Consider the following 18183-nt stretch of genomic DNA (forward strand, 5'->3'; position numbering starts at 1 on the left):
AAATTAACCCCTTACCTAGCTAGTTGTTACTAGAAAAAGATGGAAACTGACCTGTCAGGACCCTGGGAAAGATGGATGCAGAACGTGCAGGATGGCGGCCATATTGGTTGTCAATTATTGCTCAATATAAACGAGCAAGATTTTGTTTTAAGAGAATATTCCATGTCCAAAATCCAGACTGAGCAGGCGGAGGCCGGGCGAGAAGGATCCGCGTATATACCAAGAAATCATCCCCGAAATGAGCGGGCAGAGCGGCCATTGTGCGCGATCGACCGCTCCAGAGGCAGAAACTCACAGAACAAAGGCCCCTGAGGTGTACAAAAATAATTATACGATAAAAACGTCACCGGCAGCTGCAATAATACAAAGCTGAGGGCGAATGCATCTGTAAAAAGATTCATAGAGGCGTCTGGTAAGTCCGAAACACCATACTGCCGGTGACCACCAGCACCGAGAGCGCAGGAGGGAACGGGCGCCTGACAGCACCACATGTAAGGCTATAATCTAAGCCTCTACTATACCCCAGAGCTGCACTCACTATTCTGCTGGTGCAGTCACTGTGTACATACATTACATTACTGATCCTGAGTTACATCCTGTACTATACTCCAGAGCTGCACTCACTATTCTGCTGGTGGAGTCACTGTGTACATACATTACATTACTGATCCTGAGTTACCTCCTGTGTTATACTCCAGAGCTGCACTCACTATTCTGCTGGTGCAGTCACTGTGTAGAATACAGGCTGTAACTCAGGATCAGCAATGTAATGTATGTACACAGTGACTGCACCAGCAGAATAGTGAGTGCAGCTCTGGAGTATAATACAGGCAGTAACTCAGGATCAGTAATGTAATGTATGTACACAGTGACTGCACCAGCAGAATAGTGAGTGCAGCTCTGGAGGATAATACAGGATGTAACTCAGGATCAGTAATGTAATGTATGTACACAGTGACTGCACCAGCAGAATAGTGAGTGCTGCTCTGGAGTATAATACAGGATGTAACTCAGGATCAGTAATGTAATGTATGTACACAGTGACTGCACCAGCAGAATAGTGAGTGCAGCTCTGGAGTATAATACAGGATGTAACTCAGGATCAGTAATGTAATGTATGTATACAGTGACTGCACCAGCAGAATAGTGAGTGCAGCTCTGGAGTATAATACAGGATGTAATTCAGGATCAGTAATGTATGTACACAGTGACTGCACCAGCAGAATAGTGAGTGCAGCTCTGGAGTATAATACAGGATGTAACTCAGGATCAGTAATGTATGTACACAGTGACTGCACCAGCAGAATAGTGAGTGCAGCTCTGGAGTATAATACAGGATGTAACTCAGGATCAGTAATGTAATGTATGTACACAGTGACTGCACCAGCAGAATAGTGAGTGCAGCTCTGGAGTATAATACAGGATGTAACTCAGGATCAGTAATGTAATCTATGTACACAGTGACTGCACCAGCAGAATAGTGAGTGCAGCTCTGGAGTATAATACAGGATGTAACTCAGGATCAGTAATGTAATCTATGTACACAGTGACTGCACCAGCAGAATAGTGAGTGCAGCTCTGGAGTATAATACAGGATGTAACTCAGGATCAGTAATGTAATCTATGTACACAGTGACTGCACCAGCAGAATAGTGAGTGCAGCTCTGAAGTATAATACAGGATGTAACTCAGGATCAGTAATGTATGTACACAGTGACTGCACCAGAAGAATAGTGAGTGCAGCTCCGGAGGATAACACGTTCCTGCCACAGCGTCTCTCTAGGATACAATCTGCATATATATTAGATTGCAGTTGTGACATGACATTTTCTTTTAGACTTTGGGTAAGTTTGGCTTTTCCCGTTCCCTCCGGGGGGCGCTGTATAGTGTTGGGCTACAGGAGTAGTAAACATTGGAGCCGTCCCCTCTGCGATCACTTTGTGGGTGGGCGAGGGCAGATGGGATTGCTCTTTAACCCCTCGTTGCTTGGTGAGTGCAGCTCCTTCTCTTCCTGGAAGAAGCGGAGCCGCCTTATCCTTGCCTGCAGCTCAGATATCGGGGGTCTCGGTGGCTTTCACCCCTCTCCCCTCGGCCCCAGATCCACAGATTTTTGGCTAAAATCAACTGCTAAAACTTCATTAATCGTCCATTCCCGCGGCGGCGGCACAGACAAGCCGGTGTCAGACATATTCCTGCGGCGGCGGCTGGGGGTGGATAAAGCACGTTGGTGAGGGGCGCTCCGGACGGACGTGGCTCCGGCCATCAATCTAAAAACACGAGTCTTCATAAAACCATCCGGCCGTCACCAGAACAGCGGCCATCGTCCTCTTCTCTCACCCAGAAAAGGAGCAACGCTCTGGGCTGCAGATCATTACTCCGGCCACGAGAGGATATTACATAGATAAAGCGGTCAGTAGGACGCGGCCGACTCCTGGAGCCACAGCGGCTGCTTATAAGACGTCCGCCCGCTTGTCCCGCACCCGGCTCCGCGCTTTAGTTCTGGCTTTGAAGGCGGCAGAATTCACCAAATGCTGAGGGGAGAAAAAGGAGAAATGAGGCCAAATATCCAGACGCAAGAGGGCAGATCAGGCAGAACACTGAACCAGCAGGGGGCAGCATGGAGATGTAAGGGCTCAGGGCCAGAGATGAACTAGCAGAATTAAGAGTGCAGCTCTGGGTGTGAACAGAGTACACAACATCTCACGGATCAGTGATTAATCCAGGAATCTGCGATTGTGCATGTAAAGGGAGATCTGCTGCAAGGATCACTAGATCAGATAAATGAGACGTTCTGCAGATCTCATCGCCTGGTTCTCAATTCCTCAACATTAAGGCTATGTGCCCACGATGCAGAAATGCTCCGGATTTTTCCTGAGCGTTTCTGCATCTCCCTGGCAGAAAAAACGCATGTGGATTGTGCATGCGGATTGCGCATGCGTTTTCCTGCCAGGGACATGTGGATGTGAAGCGTTTTTCACTTGCATTTCCGCATGCGGGTTGTGATTTTAGCATCACTTGGAAAGTGCTTGACAACTTGGTCACACTATATAAATCCATGCAACCGGCATATATAGTGTGACCCGAGAGAATGGTAAAAAATAAATCTATACTTACCTTCTGATGGCCCCCAGTGTCCTTATCCAATCCGTCCGGTGTCCCTGATGTCTCGCGGTGGTCTAAAAGGACCTTCCATGACGTCATTTAGTCATGTGACGGGTCACGCGACCGCTGACGTTGGCGGTCGCGTGACCCGTCACATGACTAAATGACGTCATGGAAGGTCCTTTTAGACCATCGCGAGCTGCCGGCAAGCCAGGACGCATCGGATAAAGACATCGGGGGCCATCAGAAGGTAAGTATAATGTATATTTTTTATTTTATTCTTTTTTTTTTTTACAGGTACTATGGTACCCGGGTCTGGAGGAGAGTCTCCTGTCCTCCACACCCGGGTACCATCCGCACATTGAAATGCATGTTATCCGCATGTACAGATGCAGTGATGCGGATTACATGCGTTCCAATGAAAGTCGCGATTCCGCAAAATAATTGGTAGTGCTGCGGATTTTTCCGCAATGATAATCCGCAGCGGAAATTTCTGTAGCACGTGCACAGCACAGCGGATTATCATTGGGGAACATGGCAGACCTTCTACCAAGCGTTTTTTAAGCGTTTCTGCAGCGGAATTGCCGCTGCGGAAACACTTAAAAAAACGCATCGTGGGCACACAGCCTTATACGATTTCTGCTTACCGATATTGAATGGAAATGTCATTACACAGACGCAGGAGTGAAAACGCCTCTTGACCAATTCTGCTCACAGCTGCGGGTTTGGTACAATGTATAGGTGTCATGCAATGGGCAATGATCCTGTACCAGCACTGATACATTGTAACAAACTCCCAGCTGACTGTCCAGACTGAATTTGGCTTCTAGCTGTGCACAATAGTTTCAACTTACTGACAGCAAGGAGTGTGACAACATATACAGTACAGAGCAAAAGTTTGGACACACCTTCTCATTTAAATATTTTTCTGTATTTTCATGACTATGAAAATTGTACATTCACACTGAAGGCATCAAAACTATGAATTACCACATGTGGAATTATATACTTAACAAAAAAGTGTGAAACCACTGAAAATATGTCTTATATTCTAGGGTCTTCACAGTAGCCACCTTTTGCTTTGATGACTGCTTTGCACACTCTTGGCATTCTCTTGATGAGCTTCAAGAGGTCGTCACCAGAAATGGTTTTCACTTCACAGGTGTGCCCTGTCAGGATTAATAAGTGGGATTTCTTGCCTTATAAATGGGGTTGGGACCATCAGTTGTGTTGTGCAGAAGTCTGGTGGATACACAGCTGATAGTCCTACTGAATAGACTGTTAGAATTTGTATTATGGCAAGAAAAAAGCAGCTAAGTAAAGAAAAACGAGTGGCCATCATTACTTTAAGAAATGAAGGTCAGTCAGTCCGAAAAATTGGGAAAACTTTGAAAGTGTCCTCAAGTGCAGTTGCAAAAACCATCAAGCGCTACAAAGAAACTGGCTCACATGAGGACCGCCCCAGGAAAGGAAGACCAAGAGTCACCTCTGCTTCTGAGGATAAGTTTATCCGAGTCACCAGCCTCAGAAATCGCAGGTTAACAGCAGCTCAGATTAGAGACCAGGTCAATGCCACACAGAGTTCTAGCAGCAGACACATCTCTACAACAACTGTTAAGAGGAGACTTTGTGCAGCAGGCCTTCATGGTAAAATAGCTGCTAGGAAACCACTGCTAAGGACCGGCAACAAGCAGAAGAGACTTGTTTGGGCTAAAGAACACAAGGAATGGACATTAGACCAGTGGAAATCTGTGCTTTGGTCTGATGAGTCCAAATTTGAGATCTTTGGTTCCAACCACCGTGTCTTTGTGCAACGCAGAAAAGGTGAACGGATGGACTCTACATGCCTGGTTCCCACCGTGAAGCATGGAGGGGGAGGTGTGATGGTGTGGGGGGGCTTTGCTGGTGACACTGTTGGGGATTTATTCAAAATTGAAGGCATACTGAACCAGCATGGCTACCACAGCTTCTTGCAGCGGCATGCTATTCCATCCGGTTTGCGTTTAGTTGGACCATCATTTATTTTTCAACAGGACAATGACCCCAAACACCTCCAGGCTGTGTAAGGGCTATTTGACCAAGAAGGAGAGTGATGGGGGGCTACGCCATACAGAAAAATCTTTAAATGGGAAGGTGTGTCCAAACTTTTGGTTTGTACTGTATGAACCACGGAGCTTTCACTGGGCGAGACGACGAGTTACATGCCGCCCCCACGGGCATTACAACCCCCCCACCCCACCATCACGCGAGACCCCCGGGTGTCACCTTCTCCACTCTTGAGATTTTACTGGCTTTGATTGCTGCGGCGTCCAGGACCAGCGGGGGCCCCAGAGAGAAGATGTCCCTCAGAACCTCGTTGTACTGGGTGGAGACACATAACAGCAGTGTCAGTGTGTGGGCTGCAGGAGGCGCCACCTCGCAGCGGTCAGCCACTTACCTGCAGGTGGTGGCGCACCCCCGAGCCGAGCGCCTCTTTAAACAAGCCGTACGTCCTCCGGCGCGCCCAGCTGTCCACAAACATCACTTCCAGACCAAACTTTATGGTCTCCGCTTGGTATTCGTTGTTCTGTGGAGGGAGAAACGTTTCCAATCATTCTATTAGAAGGCCAATAATCCAGCGCCCAATAATCTGCAAATTCCATTAAAGGGGTGATGCCATGTCCTGCAATCTAGGTGCATCCGGTAATCTGCACGGGCATTGCCGGCGGTACAAGGCGTGGGCGCTCATCTCATACGCGGTACCTCTATGTAGTGCAGGACGTCCCTGAAGACGGAGCGCTGCTTCCTGCGGTCGGTCTTGGCTCGGTATTTGTTGCTGTCGGTGGCCAGCTGCTTCAGCGTCACACACAGCGCGTCCGTGTCCTCAGAGTAGAAATCCTCCTGCGGGAATACAGGGCGACGATGAGACACGGGTCCGACATGTTCTGCCGTGTACACGACCACCAGGCGCGACCTACATCCAGGTCACGGGCCACCTCGTACAGGAGAGCCAGCAACTCGCCGGCCGCGATACGAAGACTGACGCTCTCACAGGACAGGACGGCAGACAGGCGGGGAAGATGGCTGCGAGACAGGAGGAGAGCACATTAGTATCACATGCCCAGGTTATACCCTCTACAGATATATACAGGAGATGCCCAGGTTATACCAGCTGTACATATATAATTATATACTGTATATGCCCAGGTTATACCAGCTGTACATATATAATTATATACTGTATATGCCCAGGTTATACCAGCTGTACATATATAATTATATACAGGAGATGCCCAGGTTATACCAGCTGTACATATATAATTATATACAGGAGATACCCGGGTTATACCAGCTGTACATATATAATTATATACAGGAGATACCCGGGTTATACCAGCTGTACATATATAATTATATACAGGAGATACCCGGGTTATACCAGCTGTACATATATAATTATATACAGGAGATGCCCGGGTTATACCAGCTGTACATATATAATTATATACAGGAGATACCCGGGTTATACCAGCTGTACATATATAATTATATACAGGAGATACCCGGGTTATACCAGCTGTACATATACAGTTATATACAGGAGATGCCCAGGTTATACCAGCTGTACATATATTGTTATATACATGAGATGCCCGGGTTATACCAGCTGTACATATACAGTTATATACAGGAGATGCCCAGGTTATACCAGCTGTACATATATAGTTATATACAGGAGATGCCCGGGTTATACCAGCTGTACATATATAGTTATATACAGTAGATGCCCAGGTTATACCAGCTATACATATATAATTATATACAGGAGATACCCGGGTTATACCAGCTGTACATATACAGTTATATACAGGAGATGCCCAGGTTATACCAGCTGTACATATATAGTTATATACAGGAGATGCCCGGGTTATACCAGCTGTACATATATAGTTATATACAGGAGATGCCCAGGTTATACCAGCTATACATATACAATTATATACAGGAGATACCCGGGTTATACCAGCTGTACATATACAGTTATATACAGGAGATGCCCAGGTTATACCAGCTATACATATATAGTTATATACAGGAGATGCCCGGGTTATACCAGCTGTACATATATAATTATATACAGGAGATGCCCAGGTTACACCAGCTGTACATATATAATTATATACAGGAGATACCCGGGTTATACCAGCTGTACATATATAATTATATACAGGAGATACCCGGGTTATACCAGCTGTACATATACAGTTATATACAGGAGATGCCCGGGTTATACCAGCTGTACATATATTGTTATATACATGAGATGCCCGGGTTATACCAGCTGTACATATACAGTTATATACAGGAGATGCCCAGGTTATACCAGCTGTACATATATAGTTATATACAGGAGATGCCCGGGTTATACCAGCTGTACATATATAGTTATATACAGTAGATGCCCAGGTTATACCAGCTATACATATATAATTATATACAGGAGATACCCGGGTTATACCAGCTGTACATATACAGTTATATACAGGAGATGCCCAGGTTATACCAGCTGTACATATATAGTTATATACAGGAGATGCCCAGGTTATACCAGCTATACATATATAATTATATACAGGAGATACCCGGGTTATACCAGCTGTACATATACAGTTATATACAGGAGATGCCCAGGTTATACCAGCTATACATATATAGTTATATACAGGAGATGCCCAGGTTATACCAGCTGTACATATACAGTTATATACAGGAGATGCCCAGGTTATACCAGCTGTACATATATAGTTATATACAGGAGATGCCCAGGTTATACCAGCTGTACATATATAGTTATATACAGGAGATGCCCGGGTTATACCAGCTGTACATATATAGTTATATACAGGAGATGCCCGGGTTATACCAGCTGTACATATATTGTTATATACAGGAGATGCCCAGGTTATACCAGCTATACATATATAGTTATATACAGGAGATGCCCAGGTTATACCAGCTGTACATATACAGTTATATACAGGAGATGCCCAGGTTATACCAGCTGTACATATATAGTTATATACAGGAGATGCCCAGGTTATACCAGCTGTACATATATAGTTATATACAGGAGATGCCCGGGTTATACCAGCTGTACATATATTGTTATATACATGAGATGCCCGGGTTATACCAGCTGTACATATACAGTTATATACAGGAGATGCCCGGGTTATACCAGCTGTACATATATAATTATATACAGGAGATGCCCAGGTTATACCATGCTCCATATCACTACACGGGATGTATAAGGCCCGCTGTCTCTGCCCGCTGTTGGCGCTCACCTCTCCAGGGTCTTCTGGATCCGGCTGGCAGGACAGATGGTCAGCAGCAATGCCCAGGACTGCATGGCAGCACAGACCAGGCCCTGCTGTGTTGGCGGGGTGCCATTGTTCTCGGCGTACAGTACAGTTAATATTCCCTCCAGGACGCAGAGACAGGAGACCAGATCCTGGAAGAGACGCAGATCGCCCGTCACACCCTCATTACACTGACCGCACGCCAGCGCCGCTTAGGCCCAAATATCACCGTCATGGCAGAGCCCACCGAACCTCAGCATGAAGAGGTGGCCTGGGCGCTGGGCTAACACTCTGCCCTGTATCCAAAGGAGCCATCCCCAGGACCCCGCACCAATGTTATTTAACCCCTTCCTCCCTGCAGCAAGGCACAATATAAAAAAGCGAGCGTCGTACCTCCACATCCGCAGCAGCGATAAAGCAGCACAGGCCAAGGGCGGAGGCGCACTGCAAGGAGAAGGGAGGATGAGGAGACAGGATGAGGAACGTTCACCATCACCCATCCCCTACTTACACCCTGCCGAGCCGCCACGCCAGCGCTGCAGTCAGTCAGGATGCTGACGAGGATCGGCCTCAGACAGTGGAAGACATCTTCACCCTCCGAACCAGAACCCAGCTGTACACAGAGAAGAGAGAGGACAGCGGCCGCCAGAGACTGCTCCTCATCCTTCCCTAGAAAGCGGACAGACAGGAAAGGGTTACTTCATGGCCGGTGGGCCCCCAGCCCCGGCCGATCTCTGACGGTGGGGCCCCCCAGCCCCGGCCGATCTCTGACGGTGGGGCCCCCCAGCCCCGGCCGATCTCTGACGGTGGGGCCCCCCAGCCCCGGCCGATCTCTGACGGTGGGGCCCCCCAGCCCCGGCCGATCTCTGACGGTGGGGCCCCCCAGCCCCGGCCGATCTCTGACGGTGGGGCCCCCCAGCCCCGGCCGATCTCTGACGGTGGGGCCCCCCAGCCCCGGCCGATCTCTGACGGTGGGGCCCCCCAGCCCCGGCCGATCTCTGACGGTGGGGCCCCCCAGCCCCGGCCGATCTCTGACGGTGGGGCCCCCAGCCCCGGCCGATCTCTGACGGTGGGGCCCCCCAGCCCCGGCCGATCTCTGACGGTGGGGCCCCCAGCCCCGGCCGATCTCTGACGGTGGGCCCCCCAGCCCCGGCCGATCTCTGACGGTGGGCCCCCCAGCCCCGGCCGATCTCTGAGACCTCGTTACCTTTTTTCAGGCAGCGCTCCAGGGCGTCGGTCAGGGTGACTCTTCTCTCTGCCAGGAAATCGCCGAGGACCTGCGAGGACAGAGCGAGCCGCACGCTGCTCAGCGCCGTCACTCGGGTTTTTGTGCTGTAAGTAACAATGATTAGAAGACACAAGATCCAGAAACCTGCCTGCGCCACAGTCCCGACACCTCACCTCTTATCAGACAGATTGTCGATATCTTCCTTCAGCTTGTCTTCTCGCTGCTCCTGAGCCGACAGCAAATCCTGCGCGTCACTGCCTGATGGGGGTTATAATCCGTCATATTTCAGCCCGTGTACACGGTGACGCCACGCCGCGCGGCCACTCACCTGAGCCCTCCTCGGCCACACTGACACTCTCACTGGCGCTGCTGCAGTGACTGAGGACATCACTGGCACCTTCATCCTCGCTGGCCTCCGAGTCCGCCCGCGTGCCAGCCCGAGACCCTGAAATCAGAAAATGTATCAGGGCTGATGTGCGAACAGTGAACGCGGAGGAGACGCACAGGGGGAGCGCACACTACAGCGCTGCCCTGGAATTTCAGGTGCACTGTTCCTTTAAATTCTCTGTTTGGACTCGATCAGCCCGGGGCCTGCAGGCGTCACATGAACTGCGTGACCCCTCTACAGCAGCCCACAACCCGAGCGGAGGCCACCGAGGCCTTCCCATTATAGCAGGTGGTTATTCTGGAAGCACGGCCGCGCCCGCACTGCGGGGATCCGAACATCACATGCGTTGTGTGTGTGCAGGCGTACGCAGGAACCCTGCAGAGTCATGTGTGCAGTGCTGGGGAATAAGTGAGAGGCAGCAGCGCCACGACGTCCCGCACAATGCAGAGCAAAAAGTCTGCGCCCCTCTCACAGCCGGTGAATGGGAACATTCCGGTCCTGCTCACACAGCTGAGGGGTTGTTACAATGTATCATTGTGGACTATGCTCTACAAATCTCTCTCATCTACAATGATACATAGTAACAAACCCGCAGCTGTGAGCAGGATGAGGTCGGGAGAGATTTTTAGCCTGCAGACAACTCACTGACAGTAAGCAGAGATCTTAGATGGAGTAAAACACAATAGGTGGAATTTATTTTTCTTTGCGCCATTTCTGAAAAGTGGGTGGGGTTAACTGGAAGGGGCGTGGCCACCATCCGCCTGACGGATGTATTGTACTTATGGCTATAACTGGGGAGATCACCGCGCCGGCTGCGTCCGTTCACCCCCGATGTGCGCAACGGGTGAAATCTGCCGCCTCCGACTCCAATCCGAATATCGTCTCCCCAAAATGTATTAAAAATCTGCAAAGATGTCATTATTTGGTGATTATATACAGCGGACGGGAAAGACCCTCGGGCAGCGCCGCCCCGCACCCCTCTACATCATGGTGCAGGGAAGGAAACTTGTGTCGGTAGCCCCCCCCCCCACACACACAGACGGCAGCTCCCTCAGCCCCCCACAGACGGCAGCCAAGGAATCTGGGGGATGAGGAAACAACGCTGACATGGCTGCCATACATAATGTGACCATGGCCTGACGACGCGCGGAGCGGATACAGTGTGCGCCATGCAGGGAAAGGAGGCGGTTGGAGGGCGGCAACATGGGCCGTGGAGGTGACACGGGTGCCGCCATGCGCCGTGGAGGTGACACGGGTGGCGCCGTGGAGGTGACACGGGTGGCGCCCTGGAGGTGACACGGGTGCCGCCATGCGCCGTGGAGGTGACTCGGGTGCCGCCGTGGAGGTGACACGGGTGGCGGGCGGAGCCATGCGCCGTGGAGGTGACTCGGGTGGCGGGCGGAGCCATGCGCCGTGGAGGTGACTCGGGTGGCGGGCGGAGCCATGCGCCGTGGAGGTGACTCGGGTGGCGGGCGGAGCCATGCGCCGTGGAGGTGACTCGGGTGGCGGGCGGAGCCATGCGCCGTGGAGGTGACACGGGTGGCGGGCGGAGCCATGCGCCGTGGAGGTGACTCGGGTGGCGGGCGGAGCCATGCGCCGTGGAGGTGACTCGGGTGGCGGGCGGAGCCATGCGCCGTGGAGGTGACTCGGGTGGCGGGCGGAGCCATGCGCCGTGGAGGTGACACGGGTGGCGGGCGGAGCCATGCGCCGTGGAGGTGACACGGGTGGCGGGCGGAGCCATGCGCCGTGGAGGTGACACGGGTGGCGGGCGGAGCCATGCGCCGTGGAGGTGACTCGGGTGGCGGCATGTGCCGTGGAGGTGACTTGGGTGGCGGGCGGAGCCATGCGCCGTGAAGGTGACACGGGTGGCGGGCGGAGCCATGCGCCGTGGAGGTGACTCGGGTGGCGGGCGGAGCCATGCGCAGTAGAGGTGACACGGGTGGCGCCATGCACCGTGGAGGCGTCACGGGTGGCACCATGTACTGTGGGGTGGAACATGCTGCGGTACCTTTGCTCAGGTTGAGTTTATCAGACACCTTCAGCAGCAGCTCTTGTCTCAGGGACCCTGCGGTGGGGGATGGGGACAAACAGGTCACAGGGAGGGAAGGAATCTGGAGACCCCGCAATACAGAAGTTTACAACCCTGTAAGTGACCCCCAACACCACTGGACCCCGGGGCCAAAGCTCTCCGTGTACCCCCCACACCGGCTGGTCCTGGCTCCACTGTCAGGGGAGGGGGGGGGGGGGCCTTCTGCTGTCAGGGGAGGGGGGGGGGCCTTCTGCTGTCAGGGGAGGGGGGGGGCTTCTGCTGTCAGGGGAGGGGAGGGGGGCTTCTGCTGTCAGGGGAGGGGGGCTTCTGCTGTCAGGGGAGGGGGGCTTCTGCTGTCAGGGGAGGGGGGCTTCTGCTGTCAGGGGAGGGGAGGGGGGCTTCTGCTGTCAGGGGAGGGGAGGGGGGCTTCTGCTGTCAGGGGAGGGGAGGGGGGCTTCTGCTGTCAGGGGAGGGGAGGGGGGCTTCTGCTGTCAGGGGAGGGGAGGGGGGCTTCTGCTGTCAGGGGAGGGGAGGGGGGCTTCTGCTGTCAGGGGAGGGGAGGGGGGCTTCTGCTGTCAGGGGAGGGGAGGGGGGCTTCTGCTGTCAGGGGAGGGGGCTTCTGCTGTCAGGGGAGGGGGCTTCTGCTGTCAGGGGAGGGGGCTTCTGCTGTCAGGGGAGGGGGGAGGGGGCTTCTGCTGTCAGGGGAGGGGGGGGGCTTCTGCTGTCAGGGGAGGGGGGGGCTTCTGCTGTCAGGGGGGGCTTCTGCTGTCAGGGGGGGGGCTTCTGCTGTCAGGGGGGGGCTTCTGCTGTCAGGGGGGGGGCTTCTGCTGTCAGGGGGGGGGCTTCTGCTGTCAGGGGAGGGGGGGGCTTCTGCTGTCAGGGGAGGGGGGGGCTTCTGCTGTCAGGGGGGGCTTCTGCTGTCAGGGGGGGGCTTCTGCTGTCAGGGGAGGGGGGGCTTCTGCTGTCAGGGGAGGGGGGGCTTCTGCTGTCAGGGGAGGGGGGGCTTCTGCTGTCAGGGGAGGGGGGGCTTCTGCTGTCAGGGGAGGGGGGGCTTCTGCTGTCAGGGGAGGGGGGGCTTCTGCTGTCAGGGGAGGGGGGGCTTCTGCTGTCAGGGGAGGGGGGGCTTCTGCTGTCAGGGGAGGGGGGGCTTCTGCTGTCAGGGGAGGGGGGGGCTTCTGCTGTCAGGGGAGGGGGGGGCTTCTGCTGTCAGGGGAGGGGGGGGCTTCTGCTGTCGGGGGGGGGCTTCTGCTGTCAGGGGAGGGGGGGGCTTCTGCTGTCAGGGGAGGGGGGGGGCTTCTGCTGTCAGGGGAGGGGGGGGGGGCTTCTGCTGTCAGGGGAGGGGGGGGGGCTTCTGCTGTCAGGGGAGGGGGGGGGGGCTTCTGCTGTCAGGGGAGGGGGGGGGCTTTTGCTGTCAGGGGAGGGGGGGGGCTTCTGCTGTCAGGGGAGGGGGGGGGCTTCTGCTGTCAGGGGAGGGGGGGGCTTCTGCTGTCAGGGGAGGGGGGGGCTTCTGCTGTCAGGGGAGGGGGGGGGCTTCTGCTGTCAGGGGAGGGGGGGGGCTTCTGCTGTCAGGGGAGGGGGGGGGCTTCTGCTGTCAGGGGAGGGGGGGGGGCTTTTGCTGTCAGGGGAGGGGGGGGGGCTTTTGCTGTCAGGGGAGGGGGGGGCTTCTGCTGTCAGGGGAGGGGGGGGGGGCTTCTGCTGTCAGGGGAGGGGGGGGCTTCTGCTGTCAGGGGAGGGGGGGGCTTCTGCTGTCAGGGGAGGGGGGGGGCTTCTGCTGTCAGGGGAGGGGGGGGCTTCTGCTGTCAGGGGAGGGGGGGGGCTTCTGCTGTCAGGGGAGGGGGGGGGGCTTCTGCTGTCAGGGGAGGGGGGGGGCTTCTGCTGTCAGGGGAGGGGGGGGGGCTTCTGCTGTCAGGGGAGGGGGGGGGGCTTCTGCTGTCAGGGGAGGGGGGGGGCTTCTGCTGTCAGGGGAGGGGGGGAGGGCTTCTGCTGTCAGGGGAGGGGGGGGCTTCTGCTGTCAGGGGAGGGGGGGGGGGCTTCTGCTGTCAGGGGAGGGGGGGGGGCTTCTGCTGTCAGGGGAGGGGGGGGGGCTTCTGCTGTCAGGGGAGGGGGGGGGCTTCTGCTGTCAGGGGAGGGGGGGGGGCTTCTGCTGTCAGGGGAGGGGGGGGGCTTCTGCTGTCAGGGGAGGGGGGGGGGCTTCTGCTGTCAGGGGAGGGGGGGGGGCTTCTGCTGTCAGGGGAGGGGGGGGGGCTTCTGCTGTCAGGGGAGGGGGGGGGGCTTCTGCTGTCAGGGGAGGGGGGGGCTTCTGCTGTCAGGGGAGGGGGGGGGGGCTTCTGCTGTCAGGGGAGGGGGGGGGCTTCTGCTGTCAGGGGAGGGGGGGGGGCTTCTGCTGTCAGGGGAGGGGGGGGGGCTTCTGCTGTCAGGGGAGGGGGGGGGGGCTTCTGCTGTCAGGGGAGGGGGGGGGGGCTTCTGCTGTCAGGGGAGGGGGGGGGCTTCTGCTGTCAGGGGAGGGGGGGGGCTTCTGCTGTCAGGGGAGGGGGGGGGGGCTTCTGCTGTCAGGGGAGGGGGGGGGCTTCTGCTGTCAGGGGAGGGGGGGGGGCTTCTGCTGTCAGGGGAGGGGGGGGGGCTTCTGCTGTCAGGGGAGGGGGGGGGGCTTCTGCTGTCAGGGGAGGGGGGGGGGGCTTCTGCTGTCAGGAGAGGGGGGGGGCTTCTGCTGTCAGGGGAGGGGGGGGCTTCTGCTGTCAGGGGAGGGGGGGGGCTTCTGCTGTCAGGGGAGGGGGGGGGGCTTCTGCTGCCAGGGGGGGGGCTTCTGCTGTCAGGGGAGGGGGGGGGGCTTCTGCTGTCAGGGGAGGGGGGGGGCTTCTGCTGTCAGGGGAGGGGGGGGGGCTTCTGCTGTCAGGGGAGGGGGGGGGGCTTCTGCTGTCAGGGGAGGGGGGGGGGGGGGCTTCTGCTGTCAGGGGAGGGGAGGGGGGGGGGGGGGCTTCTGCTGTCAGGGGAGGGGGGGGGGCTTCTGCTGTCAGGGGAGGGGGGGGGGCTTCTGCTGTCAGGGGAGGGGGGGGGGCTCGCAGTCTCCGGAGTAGCAGCTGTTACCAGTGAAGCATTCCCAGCCTCAGCGCCGCTCCCTCCCCGCACACGCTCCCTGTGTTCTCACCGCGGCTGGAGCTGCCCTTCTTGGCGGCCACTGCTCTCCTCCGGGCCCGCGGCATGGTTCTGAGCAGCTGTTAGCGTGCCACTCTAGACCGGGATTCGGCCTCCGCACAGGCTGCCGGGAAGTGTAGTTTTCCGAGTGCCACCTGCAGTCACCGAGCCAGCAGAAGAACCACAGCTCCCGGCAGCACCTGGGACTGTGATCTCAGGCGCGCTGCACTGAGGGCTGGGCATGCCGGGAACTGTAGTTGATATTCGACCGAAGTAAATACATCTACCAGAGTGCACTGCGGCACCGCTGACCGTCTCCTAGCAACTAAGTGCGCGAAAACTGAGCAGAGATGGGAACCAGCGTCCTGAGGAGAGAGAGAGGAGAGTCCGTCCGTGCTGCTCATGTTTAGCTTCGCTTTATCCTTTTGTTCCAGACTTTACTTCTGTTTCTGTCATTATTGTAGAACCATGTACTGTATGTGTGAACTGTTTGGCTCTGGCTTCTCTGAGGCGTCGGTTGTTGCTGTATCCGCCATAATGACTGACTGGAAAAGTTCCCACAATCCGCTGCATGAACACCATACCCGACCAAACGACTCCCAGAGGCCGGAAGCCTGCCCTGACCTAGTGCTGCTACACAGCTGAGGATTCGTAACAGTGTATCGGGCTCAGCTCACCGCTACTGGTGGATGCGCCAAGAAACTGACTGGATGTATACAGTGATGTGACCTGTGGCCGTATCTGCTCCGCCTGCGGTGTCTCCTTGCTGCGCCCTGTGGCCGTATCTGCTCCGCCTGCGGTGTCTCCTTGCTGCGCCCTGTGGCTGTATCTGCTCCGCCTGCGGCGTCTCCTTGCTGCGCCCTGTGGCCGTATCTGCTCCGCCTGCGGTGTCTCCTTGCTGCGCCCTGTGGCCGTATCTGCTCCGCCTGCGGCGTCTCCTTGCTGCGCCCTGTGGCTGTATCTGCCCCGCCTGCGGTGTCTCCTTGCTGTGCCCTGTGGCCGTATCTGCTCTGCCTGCGGCGTCTCCTTGCTGCGCCCTGTGGCTGTATCTGCTCCGCCTGAGGCGTCTCCTTGCTGCGCCCTGTGGCCGTATCTGCTCTGCCTGCGGCGTCTCCTTGCTGCGCCCTGTGGCCGTATCTGCTCCGCCTGCTTCGTCTCCTTGCTGCGCCCTGTGGCCGTATCTGCTCCGCCTGCTTCGTCTCCTTGCTGCGCCCTGTGGCCGTATCTGCTCCGCCTGCTTCGTCTCCTTGCTGCGCCCTGTGGCCGTATCTGCTCTGCCTGCGGCGTCTCCTTGCTGCGCCCTGTGGCCGTATCTGCTCCGCCTGCTTCGTCTCCTTGCTGCGCCATGTGGCCGTATCTGCTCCGCCTGCTTCGTCTCCTTGCTGCGCCCTGTGGCCGTATCTGCTCCGCCTGCTTCGTCTCCTTGCTGTGCCCTGTGGCCATATCTGCTCCGCCTGCGGTGACTCCTTGCTGCGCCCTGTGGCCATATCTTCCCCGCCTGCGGCGTCTCCTTGCTGTGCCCTGTGGCCATATCTGCTCCGCCTGCGGTGTGTCCTTGCTGCGCCCTGTGGCCGTATCTTCCCCGCCTGCGGCGTCTCCTTGCTGTGCCCTGTGGCCCTCCAGGTCACACAGAAGATCCGATGTAACTGGAGGCGTTAATCGTCCCATCCCCGACTCTGTAACTTCAGCCGCTGGTAACGTGACCTCCGTTATATTTGGCGCCATCACACCGGACAAATCCTGTTATAAATTGCAGCACCGCCGGCGCACGGTGGGATTAACATCTAGGAAAAGGGCAGAACGTGACTCCGTGGGGCATCGGGGCGCGGTCGTACCGGGTTTTACATGGGTTATCAGAATATGAATCCGCTTCCTGCTCGTATTGATGGAAATCCGCAGGAGGGATATTCGTCCAGTAAAGCTTTGAAAAATGTGTCACTGAAATAGAAAATTGCCCCTCGCTGCTCTGGGGAAGACTCCTTGCGGCAGCCGAACCAAACTTCAAAATTGCTCATCGCATCTGGAAACCTTGTTAAAAAGTGCCTGGGTTTTCTTTGAAAATATTGTTGGATTTTTTTTCAGCTTCAGAAAATGCCGCTCTCCGGATAGACTCAGACTCCATGTTTTCTCGTGATTTCTGGTGACCTTTAATGCAGAATCTACATTTCATATCCTCTTCACTTGTCCTGTAGAGGTCAGGGGTGGGGCGCGTCACGTGTCCTGTAGAGGTCAGGGGTGGGGCGCGTCACGTGTCCTGTAGAGGTCAGGGGTGGGGCGCGTCCCTTGTCCTGTAGAGGTCAGGGGTGGGGCGCGTCCCGTGTCCTGTAGAGGTCAGGGGTGGGGCGCGTCCCTTGTCCTGTAGAGGTCAGGGGTGGGGCGCGTCACGTGTCCTGTAGAGGTCAGGGGTGGGGCGCGTCACGTGTCCTGTAGAGGTCAGGGGTGGGGCGCGTCACGTGTCCTGTAGAGGTCAGGGGTGGGGCGCGTCACGTGTCCTGTAGAGGTCAGGGGTGGGGCGCGTCACGTGTCCTGTAGAGGTCAGGGGTGGGGCGCGTCACGTGTCCTGTAGAGGTCAGGGGTGGGGCGCGTCACGTGTCCTGTAGAGGTCAGGGGTGGGGCGCGTCACGTGTCCTGTAGAGGTCAGGGGTGGGGCGCGTCACGTGTCCTGTAGAGGTCAGGGGTGGGGCGCGTCACGTGTCCTGTAGAGGTCAGGGGTGGGGCGCGTCACGTGTCCTGTAGAGGTCAGGGGTGGGGCGCGTCACGTGTCCTGTAGAGGTCAGGGGTGGGGCGCGTCACGTGTCCTGTAGAGGTCAGGGGTGGGGCGCGTCACGTGTCCTGTAGAGGTCAGGGGTGGGGCGCGTCACGTGTCCTGTAGAGCAGGGTTCCCCAACTCCAGTCCTCAAGGCCCACCAACAGGTCATGTTTTCAGGATTTCCTTAGTATTGCACAGGTGATGGGATTGTTG

General features: G+C 56.1%; 1 protein-coding gene across 3 annotated transcripts; it reads right to left on the reverse strand.

The window, feature by feature from the left end:
* Window positions 1-1000: 1000 nt before the first annotated feature.
* Window positions 1001-15450, reverse strand: IFRD2 (interferon related developmental regulator 2). Of its 3 annotated transcripts, XM_073645164.1 has the most exons (13): window positions 15235-15449; window positions 12069-12125; window positions 10001-10117; window positions 9846-9930; window positions 9652-9776; window positions 8956-9113; window positions 8838-8888; window positions 8430-8596; window positions 6060-6165; window positions 5845-5982; window positions 5540-5668; window positions 5368-5463; window positions 1004-2531 (listed from the first exon to the last, which is right to left on the reverse strand). In XM_073645164.1, the coding sequence occupies exons 1-13, from the start codon at window positions 15287-15289 to the stop codon at window positions 2451-2453; spliced, it is 1365 nt and encodes a 454-aa protein (XP_073501265.1). In that variant the 5' UTR covers window positions 15290-15449; the 3' UTR covers window positions 1004-2450. The 3 variants fall into 3 exon arrangements, with proteins under 3 accessions (XP_073501266.1, XP_073501265.1, XP_073501267.1); XM_073645165.1 differs by lacking the exon at window positions 8838-8888 and having other exon boundaries at window positions 1001-2531; window positions 15235-15450; XM_073645166.1 differs by lacking the exon at window positions 12069-12125 and having other exon boundaries at window positions 1019-2531; window positions 15235-15443.
* Window positions 15451-18183: the final 2733 nt, after the last annotated feature.

This window comes from Phyllobates terribilis, unplaced genomic scaffold (assembly GCF_046119375.1).
Source record: "Phyllobates terribilis strain yellow unplaced genomic scaffold, ASM4611937v1 Scaffold_8__6_contigs__length_399053987, whole genome shotgun sequence".
NCBI lineage: Eukaryota > Metazoa > Chordata > Amphibia > Anura > Dendrobatidae > Phyllobates > Phyllobates terribilis.

Coding starts and splice junctions, on each gene's coding strand:
- IFRD2 (XM_073645164.1), bottom strand. CDS start 15,289: ATGCCGCGGGCCCGGAGGAGAGCAGTGGCCGCCAAGAAGGGCAGCTCC. Junction 10,118..12,068: donor TAAACTCAACCTGAGCAAAG/GTACCGCAGCAT, acceptor TTCTGATTTCAG/GGTCTCGGGCTGGCACGCGG. Junction 8,889..8,955: donor GCGTGGCGGCTCGGCAGGGT/GTAAGTAGGGGA, acceptor TTCTCCTTGCAG/TGCGCCTCCGCCCTTGGCCT.